The 14,062-nt window shown below is 36.5% G+C and overlaps 1 protein-coding gene across 2 annotated transcripts in view; it reads right to left on the bottom strand.

The window, feature by feature from the left end:
• Positions 1-14,062, bottom strand: part of TMOD3 (tropomodulin 3) — a 63,406-nt gene that overhangs the window by 14,586 nt on the left and 34,758 nt on the right. For both annotated transcript variants that reach the window (XM_033108942.1, XM_033108943.1), the window contains exons 4-5: positions 4,630-4,752; positions 3,216-3,305 (exon numbers count right to left, since the gene is read on the bottom strand). In XM_033108942.1, coding sequence (XP_032964833.1) covers positions 3,216-3,305; positions 4,630-4,752 — 213 coding nt within the window. The remainder of the gene's footprint in view (positions 1-3,215; positions 3,306-4,629; positions 4,753-14,062) is intronic.

Consider the following 14,062-nt stretch of genomic DNA (forward strand, 5'->3'; position numbering starts at 1 on the left):
AAAGCACTCGAATAAAATTTTATTGAACATATACCAAACATAATCCAACATTTCTTTGCAATGTATCAGCCTCCAAAAATGAGTATTTTCACTGCTTTTTGGTGCATTACAAGATATCTTTACCACTAAAATATATTTCACAACACAAACCAATGATTCCATTTATTTTTAATAAAGTTTAAGATAAAGTTTGAATATGATCAAATTTAGCACCTCATATCTTTTTGAGATCTAATAATTACTGTAAAGGCAGTATGAATCAGACTTGAAGAAATATAGCCTCGATGAGAAGAGTAAGATGATGGAAGGACACACTACCTCTTCTTCTCATGGCGAGTACTACGCAGTGGGAAAGGGGGAGGACCCTTCTTAGGAAGAAGAGTAGGAATAGGGAATGGGGGAACAGAGAGTTAACAGTACACACAAGAGCTACTGAGGCAGAAATGCCAAAACTTACCGCCCTGCTTCACTCCTATCCCCAATCCTTCATCATATATACTATGCCAACACACATGGCCAGGATACAACTATGCAAAGCTGAAAGAGGACCGAGAAGTCTTGAACCCTCTAATGAGATACAAGCATGCTCTGAAATGTGTGCGGAGATTCTGAACACCTAGAACAGGTAAACTTTTATGGATAAATTCTCTGGGAAGAGCAACTGTAGCATCAGATTCTCAAAGAAGCAAATGACCACAAAAAAGTTAAGAACAACTGACATGGAAAGACTGACAGGGTCATTGCCTGGCTTAGTTCTTCCCATCTGCCCTCCTCTAGCTTTTAGGAGCAAACCTCATCTTAAGACAAGGTATATTTACTCATTCAATAAATTTCCTGTAAGAGTAACTTGTCTTTTTCAAATATCACACACACACACACACACACACACACACACACACACAGCACTGAGGAAATCAACTTAGACGGAGGTCTGAAAATTATTTTTCTGAGAACAGTTGAAACATCGGGATATATTTAGCCTGAAAGTATATATTAAAAGAAAGTATCCCCATTATTTTCAGATTCATTCTGTAGAAGGAGAAGAGAGAAATTTCAGGTGGTTCTGAAAGGCTGGGTCAGAACAGGTGTCGATTGCCAGGGGGCAGAATTTGGTTTAATACAAAGAACTTCCTAACAGAGCTCTGCTAAAAGGACAGAGTGGTCTTCCTCTCACAAACGTTCAGCAGGACAGTTTTCTTCAAGATGGTAGGTCAAGTGGGCTGGCGAAGAGCTTCCTCACTAAATGGAAAGTTGAACGAGTTCTTCCTCAATTTAAATTTTATAAAAACCAAATGATTCCTTTCCCTAGTCCACAAAATGTATGTATTTAAGGAGGCTTGCTCCCTAATGAAATAATGGATCCAGTCAATGGGATGCTGAAACCATTAAGAAAAGTTCATGGGGAACTTTAAATGGATGGATCAGGCCGCCAACATTTGAACCTACTGATCAATGTTAACACATTCCCCAAAGAGGAATGACCAGACTAGATATGCCTCTTAATGTGATTTAATCACCATGTAGAAAGCAATCTTGCCAAAAACCAAAAACCAAAAAACTGCACCTCAATCTCATGAAGCCTCTAGAAAATAACAGTTTACAGAAACCTAAGAGATAGGGATACATGTAAAATGAAGGCACCTGGTTGCAATCAGCCAAATCCAGAATGTGGAAAATTCTACATGACTAATAGCCCAGTTTCTTCAAGAAATAAATGGCAAAAAGACAGGGGAAAGAGGTTAAGGAGAACTATTAGGAAATTAAGAAAAACTGAAACCAAATGACAACCAAATGTAATGTGTGACCTTTATTTGGGTCCTGATTTGAAACAAACCAATTGCGAAATGATGTTTTTGAGAAAATAGGGCAAGTCTGAACATAGACTGGGTGTTAGATAATATGAAGGATTATTGTTAATTTTTAAGTTTGATAATGGCATGCTAAAAGTCTTTACCTGGGATAGACATCTATGGAAATGTTTATGGGAAAAGTAATACAAATGAACAGGATTTGCTTTAAAATATTCCAGGAAAAATAAAGTGGAAGGGGTGGGGAGGCAGACAATACAAGGCTGGCAAAATGTTAAAAACAGCTGAAGCTGGGTGATGGATGTATTACTTTCTCTTCTATTATGTATGCTTGAATATTTCTACAACAAAAAGTTAAAAAATAGGGGGAATGGCCAAATTATAGAACATTCATAAAATGAAGTGTTATACAGATTTTTGAATGAGGTAGCTCTGTATGTACTAACAGGAAACATGATACATATAGCTAAGTGATATACAATATAGCAGGGGTTAAAATCCTCACCACCGACTTTGTGTGACACTCGAGTTAGATACTTAATCATTCTAAAATCTCAGCTCCCTCACATGCAAATTAAAGATAATAATAATACCTATTTCATAGAATTATTATAAGGATTAAATGAGAACAAGTCACATTCAAGAACTGTGCACAGAACATGGCCCATATCAGCATTCAAAAAAATTAGGCAATAGTATTTTTTAAAAATTAACTTGTGAAAAATGTCTATAGTATGATCCCATTTTTGTAAAACAAAAACCAAAAGACTGTATAGCGTGTGTATGTGTGTATAAAAGTTCGCATAAACACAGTACAAAGTCTAGAAGGATACACACCAAATTGTTAATAGTTGGGGTGTGGGGATTAGAAGGCTATGAATACACTTTTGCTTCTTACCTTATACACTTAGGTATTGCTGAATTATGCTACAAAAGTATGTATTACTTTTAAAGCATCCTAAAATACATTTTTAAAAAAGCTTTGTTTTAGGCTATTTAATCCTTTGCATTAGACTAACAGGTTTAGGGGCAGAATAGTTCTGTGGTTTCTCCTGAATCTGATTTTATAATGTAGTTTGTGAGCATTGTTGTGGATTTTTTGAAAATCAGTAACACTGGAAAAAGAATGTCAACAAAAGCCAAGTTTGATTAGCTCTTATACTGTTCAGCATTAATATTATTTAGTGAGGTGAGAGTGATTCCTATTACTTTTGCTGACACATTAAGCATAAAATATTTAATATTCTATTTTCAATGGTTTTCTGTCACTACCATCTAAATAGAATCTTAGGTTTCCAGTACATACACATTAACATTTGGTATCTATATATACTGAAGTTGATTCATGGAGAAAACAAAATATATTTAACAAAGGACTGGAATTCACTAAGCGTTGCAAGTACTTACTTGAAAAATGTTCTTGGTCGACACCATTGCTACTTCCCACTATATTACAGAACTGTGTATTCGTTATCAAATTGTGCATCCCAAGAATAGCTATAAATGTAGAAAAAGAGTGTTATTTTTTCATTTCCACCAGTTTTAAACATAAAGAATTAATTTTACAACCAAAAATTTCTATCAATGATTTTAACATTCTCTGGATATTTTCCTACTCAATTACAGATTTTGTAACCAAAACAGAGGGACAGCGTGATGGAAAATCAACTACAATCTCTCAGCAGTGCCCTTATTATTTTCCCCACATTTCTGAGTCAGACACACAGCTGAAACCAGCCTAACCCTAAATGTAAATCTATCCTTAAGCTCCATCTTGTGGCTAGAGAGAAAATCGAAATGACCTATTTTTGCAGTTCATCCTTCTCACAACGTTTCTAGCAACATCATATTACAGAAGGCAGATTTTCAACTTAACTTTCACTATTTTTACATTTGTTAGTAATTTTCATATTAATTTACATTTGTATTTTAGCTAAGAGTAGAATACTAAAAGTATAGTTGAATTCTCATATTTAAGATTTAAGTAGCATTCCTCAAAAATGACAGGAGAAATAAATTTGGTTTTGGTTTTTGATGCCCTTTTGCATAAGTGAGGCAGAAGCACAGCGTGCCCCGGCCCATTCCACCCTGATGAACGCACCATTTACAACTCCATCAGTCCTCAGCCCCCAGGAATAAGACTCCTGCTCCGGCTGTGGTACCACACCCTGACTGTCTCTTTCCTGGGTCCTTCCCAAAGGAGCATCACTACTCCTTTCAAATGTTAGTTCTTGGGGTTGAGAGTAAGATCTCCCCATGTCATATTTTTCTAGCTAGGAAAATGGGCGTATGTGGAGATAGGTGGGGAAGATAACTGGTCCAGAAAAGAAACCTGCGATGAAAATAACAGGGAAGTTTGGAAAGTTCCATAACTTCAAAAAAGTTGGGGAAGTGGTAAGTATAGCTCAGGGTTGACTGTTTCGTCTGCTTTCCAGTTACCCATTTTTTGGGCGCTTTCTCCTAAAAGGGGACAGCAGTTGACCCTGGAGACTTTTTTTCAGGGCTCAGATGAGACAGCTTCTAGCTGAGCACCAGCCGATAAAAGCTTTTTATAATGACTTTCAAAAAAGGGAAACATGGGAAAAGATTTCAAATAATACAATAAATTCCATTAACATCAAAATTTCACCACTGAAAGAATTTAAAGAAGTGAAATTCCTTGTATCAGACTTATAAAAAACAAAGCCAAATAAATATGTGGTCACTAATTCAACAGCACTTTGCTAGTAGGCAAGGGAAACATTTATATAATGTAAACAGGTGTGTGCTGGTATTCCCCGCCCCTTCACACTCATTCACAACTTAATGTTTTAGAAGATACCTGCAAGGTCACACAATTCTGTGTCAGAAGCACTGGTCAAAGCTTCTTCTAATTCTGGATCAAGAGATACTTTTTCTTCTGTAAAAGTCTGTACAGGTTTCTGTTTAGGAATAAATATTTTCCCTGTAAAATAAAGCGGTTTGTTAATTTTACTACTACAATTAACATTTTTTTTTTTTTTTAAGGAGGCACAGCTCACAGTGGCCCATGCAGGAATCAACCAGCAACCTTGGTGCTCTCAGCACCACGCTCTAACCAACAGAGGTAATCGGCCACCCCACACTACTATAATTAATTTATTACTATTTTCCTCTAACAAAAATTATTAAAAGTATATGCAATTGGAGCTAAAATTCCAGATTAACATCTACAGTAATTTTGTTTCATCTTCAATATGTATTTGTAAGTTTCCAGGGAAATACTTTGGCCATACAAGTTGGAATAAAAAAATAAATCAACTGAGAAATTTTCCCATTTGTGGAAATGTAACTAGGCTCTTTTTGGAGTAATTATGAGTTACTCTACAATTACTGAATCAAAAAATATGAATAAAGGAATACAAAAATTTATAAAACTTTAAAGAGATTGAAAAAAGAAACAGAATTCATCTTCTTATTCTTAAGCAACAAACTGAGACAGTGCTTTGGGGGTTGGCAGAGGCAATTATTCCAGAAATTCAAGTTCTAACTGTAGATAAATTCCTGTATGTTCTGTGTGGTACTCTGAAACTTCTGGTCACTGTTCCTCTAAGCCTTGATGGATACTAACAAGGTTACCTATTAAGAAACTAATTATTCTGGACACCTAGAGTATTTATTATGTGAAAGTCAGTATTTTATTACCAAATGTTCAATGTACGATTGAAAATAGGAAGGGAATGGAAAGTAATGATATAACTGCAGCACAAGCTGACCAAACAAGACATACTCACACATGGCGGGAATTGGGTTACCAAGAATGCAAGCCTCTGGTTTCTCTATCAACACAGGTGGAAATTCTAACTAAATGGTCTGGAAAAGCCTATGTATGGATTCACAGAAGTGCAAATTTTCTTTTCAATCAGAACTACCAGGGAAATATGTGAGAATACGTGGCCTGAGGAATCTATGCAGTGCTCTATCAACGGACAGGCTTGTGGGCTTATAATTAGTGCAGTCAGTGTTGTGTGCTTCTTGGTCAAGGCAAATAGCAATCAGTGTAACTATAAGGAATCCTTCCACAATACAAACTGCCCCCAGGACTACGGCCAAAGCTGGGCAGGTATTTTCTGCTAAGCCCATCTAAAGGATCTTAATTTCTCTTATTATATTTTTTATTTTTAGCATTTCCGTTTGGTTCTTTTTAAAAAAATAGTTTCCATGTCTCTGCCAAAATTCCTCATCTCTTCACATGTGCCATGCACTTGGTCCACCAGACTCTTTGGCATTTTTGTCAGTTATTTCAAAGTCCCCGAATGATAACCCCAGTATCTGGGTCATCTCTAGGTCCTCTATTGACTGTTTACTTCCTTCACGAAGGGTCACCTGTGTCTTAAGACCTTTGTGTGCTGGGCGTTTTCTATAGAAGTATAGCAGAGACTGAAGGAAATGGTATTTATTCCCAGAATGGAGCATGCTCCATAAGTCGGTGCTGGATCAACATGCTCTACAGGTGACCTGATCTGGCCTTTGCTGTCGCTTTAGTTTGCTTCAGTTCCTCACTGGCTCCAAACATTCTGAGGACAAGATTGGGACTCTGTCTTCAGCAAGAACCCTGCTCAGATTCTGGGGATCTCCCAAGCTGCCTCCTTTTTGAACTGTGAAGTGTGAGAGATTTCTCCCAATGTGTAGCCCAGGCTGCCAGCTTTTCAGGTGATGGGGAGCTCTCTGGAACCCCATGCTTTTTGGGCCTTGGCAGATCTTTCAGCCCCACTCTTGCCTTGTCTGCTCTATAGTCTGTGAAGTAGGGAATGGCCTGGAAGGGATTCCTCTCCACTCCCCTGGCTCTCCTTTGGTCTCCCCCAGCTGGAAACTTATGCCTTGGGAATTTTCTCCGCTCTGCTTCATTGCCTCTGTTCTTGGAGCAGTATCCCTAACACTACGTGAAGACCTGTAGCAAAGAACCGGGGCGTTAGTACAGGCTCACTCTGTCTATAGGGCTGCACTGTCCAATGTGGTAGCCACATGTGACCATGTAAATTTAAATTAATTCAAATTAAAAATTCAGTTCCTCAGCCACACTAGATCAGCACAGATCCTGAACATTTCCATCACTGCAAAAAGTTCTAGTGGACAGCACTGGTCTGGGGCTTCTCTGGATTCTAATCTATCCTGCCAGCCCTTCCACAGTCATTAAACGTTTGTTATGATACAAGTTAGGCTGATTTCTCCTTACTCCTCTCCATAGTTTTCTCCATTTCTCTACATTTCAATCAGGAAAGAGAGCAGGAGTGGATCATCTCTTTTATGGAGGGCTTTTCACTTTCTGGAGTCATTTAGATTTGTGTCCTCAATCTGATAGGTTTATTTTTTTGTTTTAAACTATGACTACATAGTTTATACTGCTCGTTATGGTGAGAATAATACGTCTCTTGCAATTTTCCGTATCTGAATCAGAAGTCTTTATGGTCAAGTATTTTCTTATTTAAGAAATGGTACTTGGTCAATTCACAGTGTATTTATATTAGTAAGGATGTTCTTAACTACATATAACAGAATACCCTATTAAAAGTGGTTTACACTGGCAGTTCTCAAGCTATAATGTGCATCTCATTCACCTAGTGATCTTACTAATATGCAGATTCTGATCCAGGAGGTCTGATGTGAGCTCCGAGATTCTGCATTTCCAACCAACATCCTAGATGATGCTGGCACTACTAATCCACAGACCACTATTAAAGCAGCAAGTGTTCCAACCATAACTGGTATTATCTCAGTAAGTCTACAGGTAGGTGGCTGTAAGGTTGCTTCAGCAGCCAATATTGACATCAAAGATCTAGGCTCTTCCCCTTTTTCTCTTTGGCGATAACCAGCATGGAGGCCTTTGTTCTCAGGCCATCAGTCTCAAGATGATCCTGTAACACTAAGTATCATTTGTCCTCACGTACAAGGTCAGGGCAGGAAGGAAGGACACTGTCTTAGTCGCCAACTTTTATAAGGAAAAGTGCCCAGTAGATTTCTCTTCCGGTCTCACTGACCAGCACTGAGTCACATGTTCTTGCCCCAGCTGCAAGGGTGGCTAGAAAAGCATCATCTGGCATCTTCGGCCTATTTTAGAGATGGGTTCTACCAGTAAGGAAGAAGGGATTTGTGAATAGTTGCCAAAGAGGCAACTATAGTGTTTGTCCCAATAATGAACCAGACGAAGTACAGTTCTGTGCGTCCTTAAGCCCCTAAACACTTCACTATACTCACTACACTTACACATTCTTCATGTTGTCAGTGTTCTGTGGGTTTTTCCAGCTTTTTAATGTGCTGTTCATCCCTGCATTCTTGCCTAGCACAGTAGGCAATACAATTTGTTGAATTTGGTGATCACCTCCCGTTCAATTACCTCATTATATAAAGTATAATTTAAATACTCTGTTTCAGAGTAACAGCAAAGTTAACACTAGAAAACAGATTCCTAAACGCTCAACCCAATGCTTTTCCCAGTAAACTGGTGGCTTTCAAACTTAACTCTTCAGCTGTGGACTCTTCCTTTCAAATGCCTATCCATTTGGTGGTATGCATAATTGATCTTCTTAGTACCAAATTTTGGAGTTCTGGTGATTATTAAATAATCTTTTATTATTGGTTTTGAGACAAAGGCAAATCCAAATCATTACATCCTGATAATTCCATAGAACGTTTCCCAGATTGATATAATCAAAGTGGCATACGATTCAGATGGCATGCCTTTAATTGCCATTTCAGGATAATTACATTTTCCTGAGCTCAGTCTCACCCGTATTTTCAGCTATCTATGGCAGTGGTTCTAATGTTAGCTACACATTGGATTCATCCAGGGAACTTTAAAAATTCTGATGTCTGAGTCCCTCCCTCAGCGATTCTGATTCAATTGGTCCGGTGTGCTGTATGGGACATCCGGATTTTCAAAAGCTCTCTAGGGATTCTAATGCATAGCAGCCAAGGTCAAGAATCACTGGGTTATGGCATTAAGTTACTAAATAAAACCACATAAGCTATCAAATAGCTCCATGTCTTATTCTAGGGACCAATGGAATCTAAAGCATTATAAAAATCTAAAATGTTTATTTTTATAATCCTCATCCACATTCCATAGAGGTATTATTCATATCTAATTTTTCCCAATACATAAATTTTTGCTAATACTTACAAATACAAAATAAATCTCATCAGAAAACAACAAAACAAAACAAAACTTCCAAGGGCTATAGAAATTATTCTGTGATATAGAATTTTGCCTTTTTTTTTTTTTTTTTTATATACAGCTCTGAAATAGTTTGGTACCTCTTCTAGCACTCCTCTTTATGATAGTTTCTCTAGATTTTTGTTGTAGAAGTATTTAGCCTATACAATATTATATTTTTTTACAATACAGAAAGTAATTATTTCATATTTCTTCATTGTTAGCTTAACAGTAATACACTGTAAAAATTATCTTTTAATGTGTAGATATAAAACCTAGTTATAGAGAATTAAAAGTAAAAAAATTATATTTGTAAGAAAGGACAATTTAGGCATAACTTAAGTTTAGTATTACGAATACAAAAATCTAAGGGGTTCTCCCCAAATTGATTGACAGACTCAAAAAAGCCTTTAACAAATCTTAGCTGATTATTTGTATGAAGTAACAAGGTGAAGTTAAAATTCATGTGGAAATCCAAGTACCCAGAATAGCAATCTTGATAAAGAAGAACTAAATTGAAGGACTCATACTTTCCAATTTCAAAACTCAATACAAAACTACTGTCATCAAGATAGTGTATGGTGCATTAAAAAAAAAAAATTAGATCAGTGAAATAGAATTGAAAGTCCAAAAATAACTTATATTTATGGTCAGCTGAATTTCTACAAGGGTACCAAGACAATTCAATTGAGAAAGAATTGTCTTTTCAACAAATGGTACTGGGACAACTGGAGAGCCACATGCAAAAGAATGAAATTGGATCCCTCTATCTCACACCGTGCACAAATATTAATTCAAAATGGATTATAAACTTAAATGTAAAAGTTTAAACTATAACTCTTAGGAAAAAAACATAAGAGTAAATCTCCATAACCTTGAATTAGGCAATGGTTTTTTAGATATAACAAAAGAAAAAAATAAATTGGATCATATCAAAATTAAAAACTTTTATAGGATAAATGATACCATCAAGAAAGTGAAGAGATAACCTACAGAATGGGAGAAATTTTCAAGTAAGTGACATATCTAGAATACAGAAAAATGTTTATCAATAATAAATCGAATATTGATTGATGCAAATCAATAATAAAAAGACAACTCAATTTAAAAATGGGTTTGAAGAGACATTTATCCAAAGAAGATATTCAAATGTCTAACACCATGTGAAAAAATGCTCACTATCATTAGTCATTAGGGAAATGCAAATCAAAACCACAATATGTTATCACTTCACACCTACTAAGATGTCTATAACCAAAATGAAAAAGGGGCGGCCAGATGGCTCAGGGTTAGAGTGGGAGCTCTGAACAGCAGGGTTGCCAGTTCGATTCCCACATGGCTAGTGAGCTGCACCCTCCACAACTAGATTGAAGACAATGAGCTGATGGTTCAAATCCCGCATGGGATGGTGGGCTGCGCCCCCTACAACCAAAGATTGAAAACGGCAACTGGACTTGGAGCTGAGCTGCACCCTCCACAACTAGATTGAAGGACAACGACTTGGAGCTGATGGGCCCTGCAGAGACACACTGTTCCGCAACATTCCCAATAAAATTGAAAAAAAAAAAAAATCCTCTCAATGCTACTTTAAAAAACAAAACAAAACAAGTGCTGCCATGGATGTGATAAAAGTGGAACCCTAATATACTTCTGGTGGGAATGTAAAATGGGGTATCCACTTTAGAAAACAGATTTGCAGTTCTTTAAATTGTTAAACACTTACCATGTGACCCAGCAATTCCACTAGTAGATATATATACCCAAGAGAAATGAAAACAGGTGTCTACACAACAACTTGTACACAAATGTTTATAGCAGCATTATTCATAATAGCTAAAAAGTGAAAATAATCTAAATGTCCATTTAGATTGAAACTGATGAAAAGATAAACAAAATGCAGTATATGCATACAATGAAATAGTTACTCATCCATAAAAAGAAATGAAGCATTGACACATGCTATAACATGGATGAAACTCCAAAATATGTTAAATGAAAGAAGTCAGTCATAAATATATACTGTGTGATCCAATTTTTATGAAATCTCCAGAATAGGCAAATTTAGAGAGGCAAAAAGTAGATTAGTGGTTTCCTACAGCGGAATAGAATGAGGAATGCAGATTAACTGCTAATGGACAGGGTTTCTTTTGGGGATAAAAATGTTCTAAATTTAAGATTGCGGTGATAGTTGCACAATTCTGAGAATGTAATAAAAACCATTAAATTGTATACCATGAATGAATAAATTTTACAATGTGGATTGCGTTTTAATACTAGATGTTGAAAAAACCACCACCAAAAAGGGGCTGATGTATAAAAATGGGTTTATTGGTCTTCCTAAATAAATTTATGTTTGGCCCCCTAAAATGCAGAGGAAAAAAAAACGATAATTTTCTGAAACACATTCAGCCAGACAGCGTGTTTGTGCTTCTTAGTCAAAATCAGCTGTTTTCTAACGAATGCATAATTAGCAGACTGTTAGATCGATTCCATATGACAGAAAACACCTTTCTAAACACATGTGTTAAATTTAATTGATATAAGACTAATTTAAATTAAGTTAAAAATCTTAATTACTATAAGATGCTGATAAACAGATCTCCCTTATAATGGTTAACTTGATTTGTGTCCTCGATGTCTTGCAGGATGAGTGAAATGTTGGCTTTTATTAAATGTGGAGGTATGATGTAGAGTGCGTGTTCTTGCAGAAGGTAGGGAAAGATGCAAAGGTGACAGTATTTTTTACCCAAAACCATCTATTAACAAACTTTTAGTGTTCCATTTTACTATGATCATCTTGCTTCTGATGTGTTTTTTCAAATGGATTACTCTTTACAGAAATCTCAATCTCATTCTGATAAAATGATTTTACATATATAATGGAACTGGTATATAGTAAACATAATACACTTACTTGTTAATTCTTTATTCTTATTTCCCCTAGAATTTCTTATATGTATATGTGAGAGACAGAGACACACAGAAAGTTTTCCAAAACTAACAACCCAGGGGCCTGACAACCATACAGTCCCGAGTATGTATACCAGTGATTCTTAAACTCAGGGAATGAAGATTAGCTAGGCATGGATATTTTTGAAAAAGCTCTCTACACGATTCTGATTCTTACTTACTCAGGTTGATAACACTAATCTGTAAAATTATAGCTCTGAAGAAGGTTAGGATGAGTTATCCTGTATTGATGTAATTTTACTTTTCCTCTCCTTAAAGTATGGTCAAAGGGCCTGACCTACAACTTTTAATATTTGTATTTATTTAAAAATAACATAATGTCTGAGAAAATATTCACTTTTATTCTTCAGTAGACAGCTTTCTACCTAATTTTAATTTTCTTATTTAACACAGCAAAGTCCAAAATTGGATTTTTCAAAAACTAAAATGACAGTTTTTACATCACAGTGAAATATGAAAATAAGCAATGACTAGATCAGAAAAAAATCTCTCAGACAAGTATGAAATGACATGCCCCCTCATCCCCAAATGAAACAAAACAAACAAAAACAGGGCTATGACTCTTGGTTGCTAAGAAGGTTAAAATAGTTCACTAATGTTTCTGCAACTATAAAATGGCAGCTAAGGAAACAGAAGAAACCAAGATAAGAATTCATATAATAGTAACTTAAATGCATGGCATTTATCCAAACATGTGTTTTTGCCAAGAGAAAAAAAAAAAAAAGTAGCATCTTGCCAAGATCCTAATCATTGTTCCAAAATCAGTAAGAGACACTGTGAACCATGTTAACAATTTTATTGCCAGGACCTTATTCACTAGTTCTCATCTCTTTTGCTCTGGTATGAAGTTATAGCTACCACAATGTTAAGAATTATCTTAGTTTTAGCTCCCATCCTTGCTGAGTACATAAAAAATATAATAACTAGAAACAAAGATGGCTCTTAGTTATTTCACTCTCACAGAGGTGGAAGGTCCTAGCTAATTTTATGGTTTGTACGTTTATAAGCTACCTTGTTTCAGAAAAGACATAAGGCAACGAGGTCACTAAGATCTCCACAGGGGACTTTGGGATATACCTTTTGACAGGAAGCACACAAACCTCAAACCTCAAAGGATGAAGGAGCAGATCCTAGAAAGGCATTGTTTTGACCCAATGACACACACGACACTGGCTCAATACTCAATATCATCAACAAATATTTACTCAACAAATGTTTAGTGAGTTTGTGTATACTAAACAATGAGCTAGAAAAACACCATAAGGTAAACAAAAGACCCTTTCCTTTGGGAAGCTTATCATTTAGTTGGGGAAATAGAAGATCCATAGTATATGATTCTGGAGATTTCCACTTCTGGTCAAGATGGAATATTAGGGACAGGATTTACCCACATGACTGAAACAACCCCAAAATAGACAAAACGTATTAAGTTTTTAAGGCAGTGATCATCAGGCAACAAAGGACAGTGACCTCTGAGAGGAGAGAAATAAAAGTGAGCCCTGTGATCACCCAGCTTACTGCCTGGAGAAAGTGTCCAGGCTGCAACACAGGGAACAGGAACCCAGGCAGAGCCTGGTGAACTCTGTGAATGGAGGAGACAGAGCCAAGGTCCAGAAAGACCTAGGCAGCTACCCTGTTTCCCCAAAAATAAGACTGAGCGCCAGACCGAGTGCTCTAATGAGTCTTTTGGAGCAAAAATTAATATAAGACCCAGTACTACTATATTATATATTATATTATATTGTACCCGGTATTATAGTAAAATAAGACCAAGTTTTACATTAATTTTTGCTCCAAAAGATGCATTAGAGCTGATGGTCTGGCTAGGCCTTATTTTCGGGGAAACACTGTAGCTAACCTTTGCAGGACCGAGCACCAGAGAGGGGAGAGTTACAGAGAGTGAGCTCTGGAGACCTGAAGAGGGCGCCTTTTATTATTCGGCAGAGTGCACATGTGTGATGAAAGCACCTTGGGCCAAGGGAAAAAAAAAAATTCTGAAAATGCCATAGATAATAGTGCTTGGGCTCATACAGGGCTGGGAATAGAGCCTGTTCCCACCAGCCAAACTGGAAAACCTTGTAATTCACAGGGCACTGGGTAGAAAACTCAGAAG

The sequence above is a fragment of the Rhinolophus ferrumequinum genome, chromosome 6 (assembly GCF_004115265.2).
Source record: "Rhinolophus ferrumequinum isolate MPI-CBG mRhiFer1 chromosome 6, mRhiFer1_v1.p, whole genome shotgun sequence".
Taxonomy (NCBI): Eukaryota; Metazoa; Chordata; class Mammalia; order Chiroptera; family Rhinolophidae; genus Rhinolophus; species Rhinolophus ferrumequinum.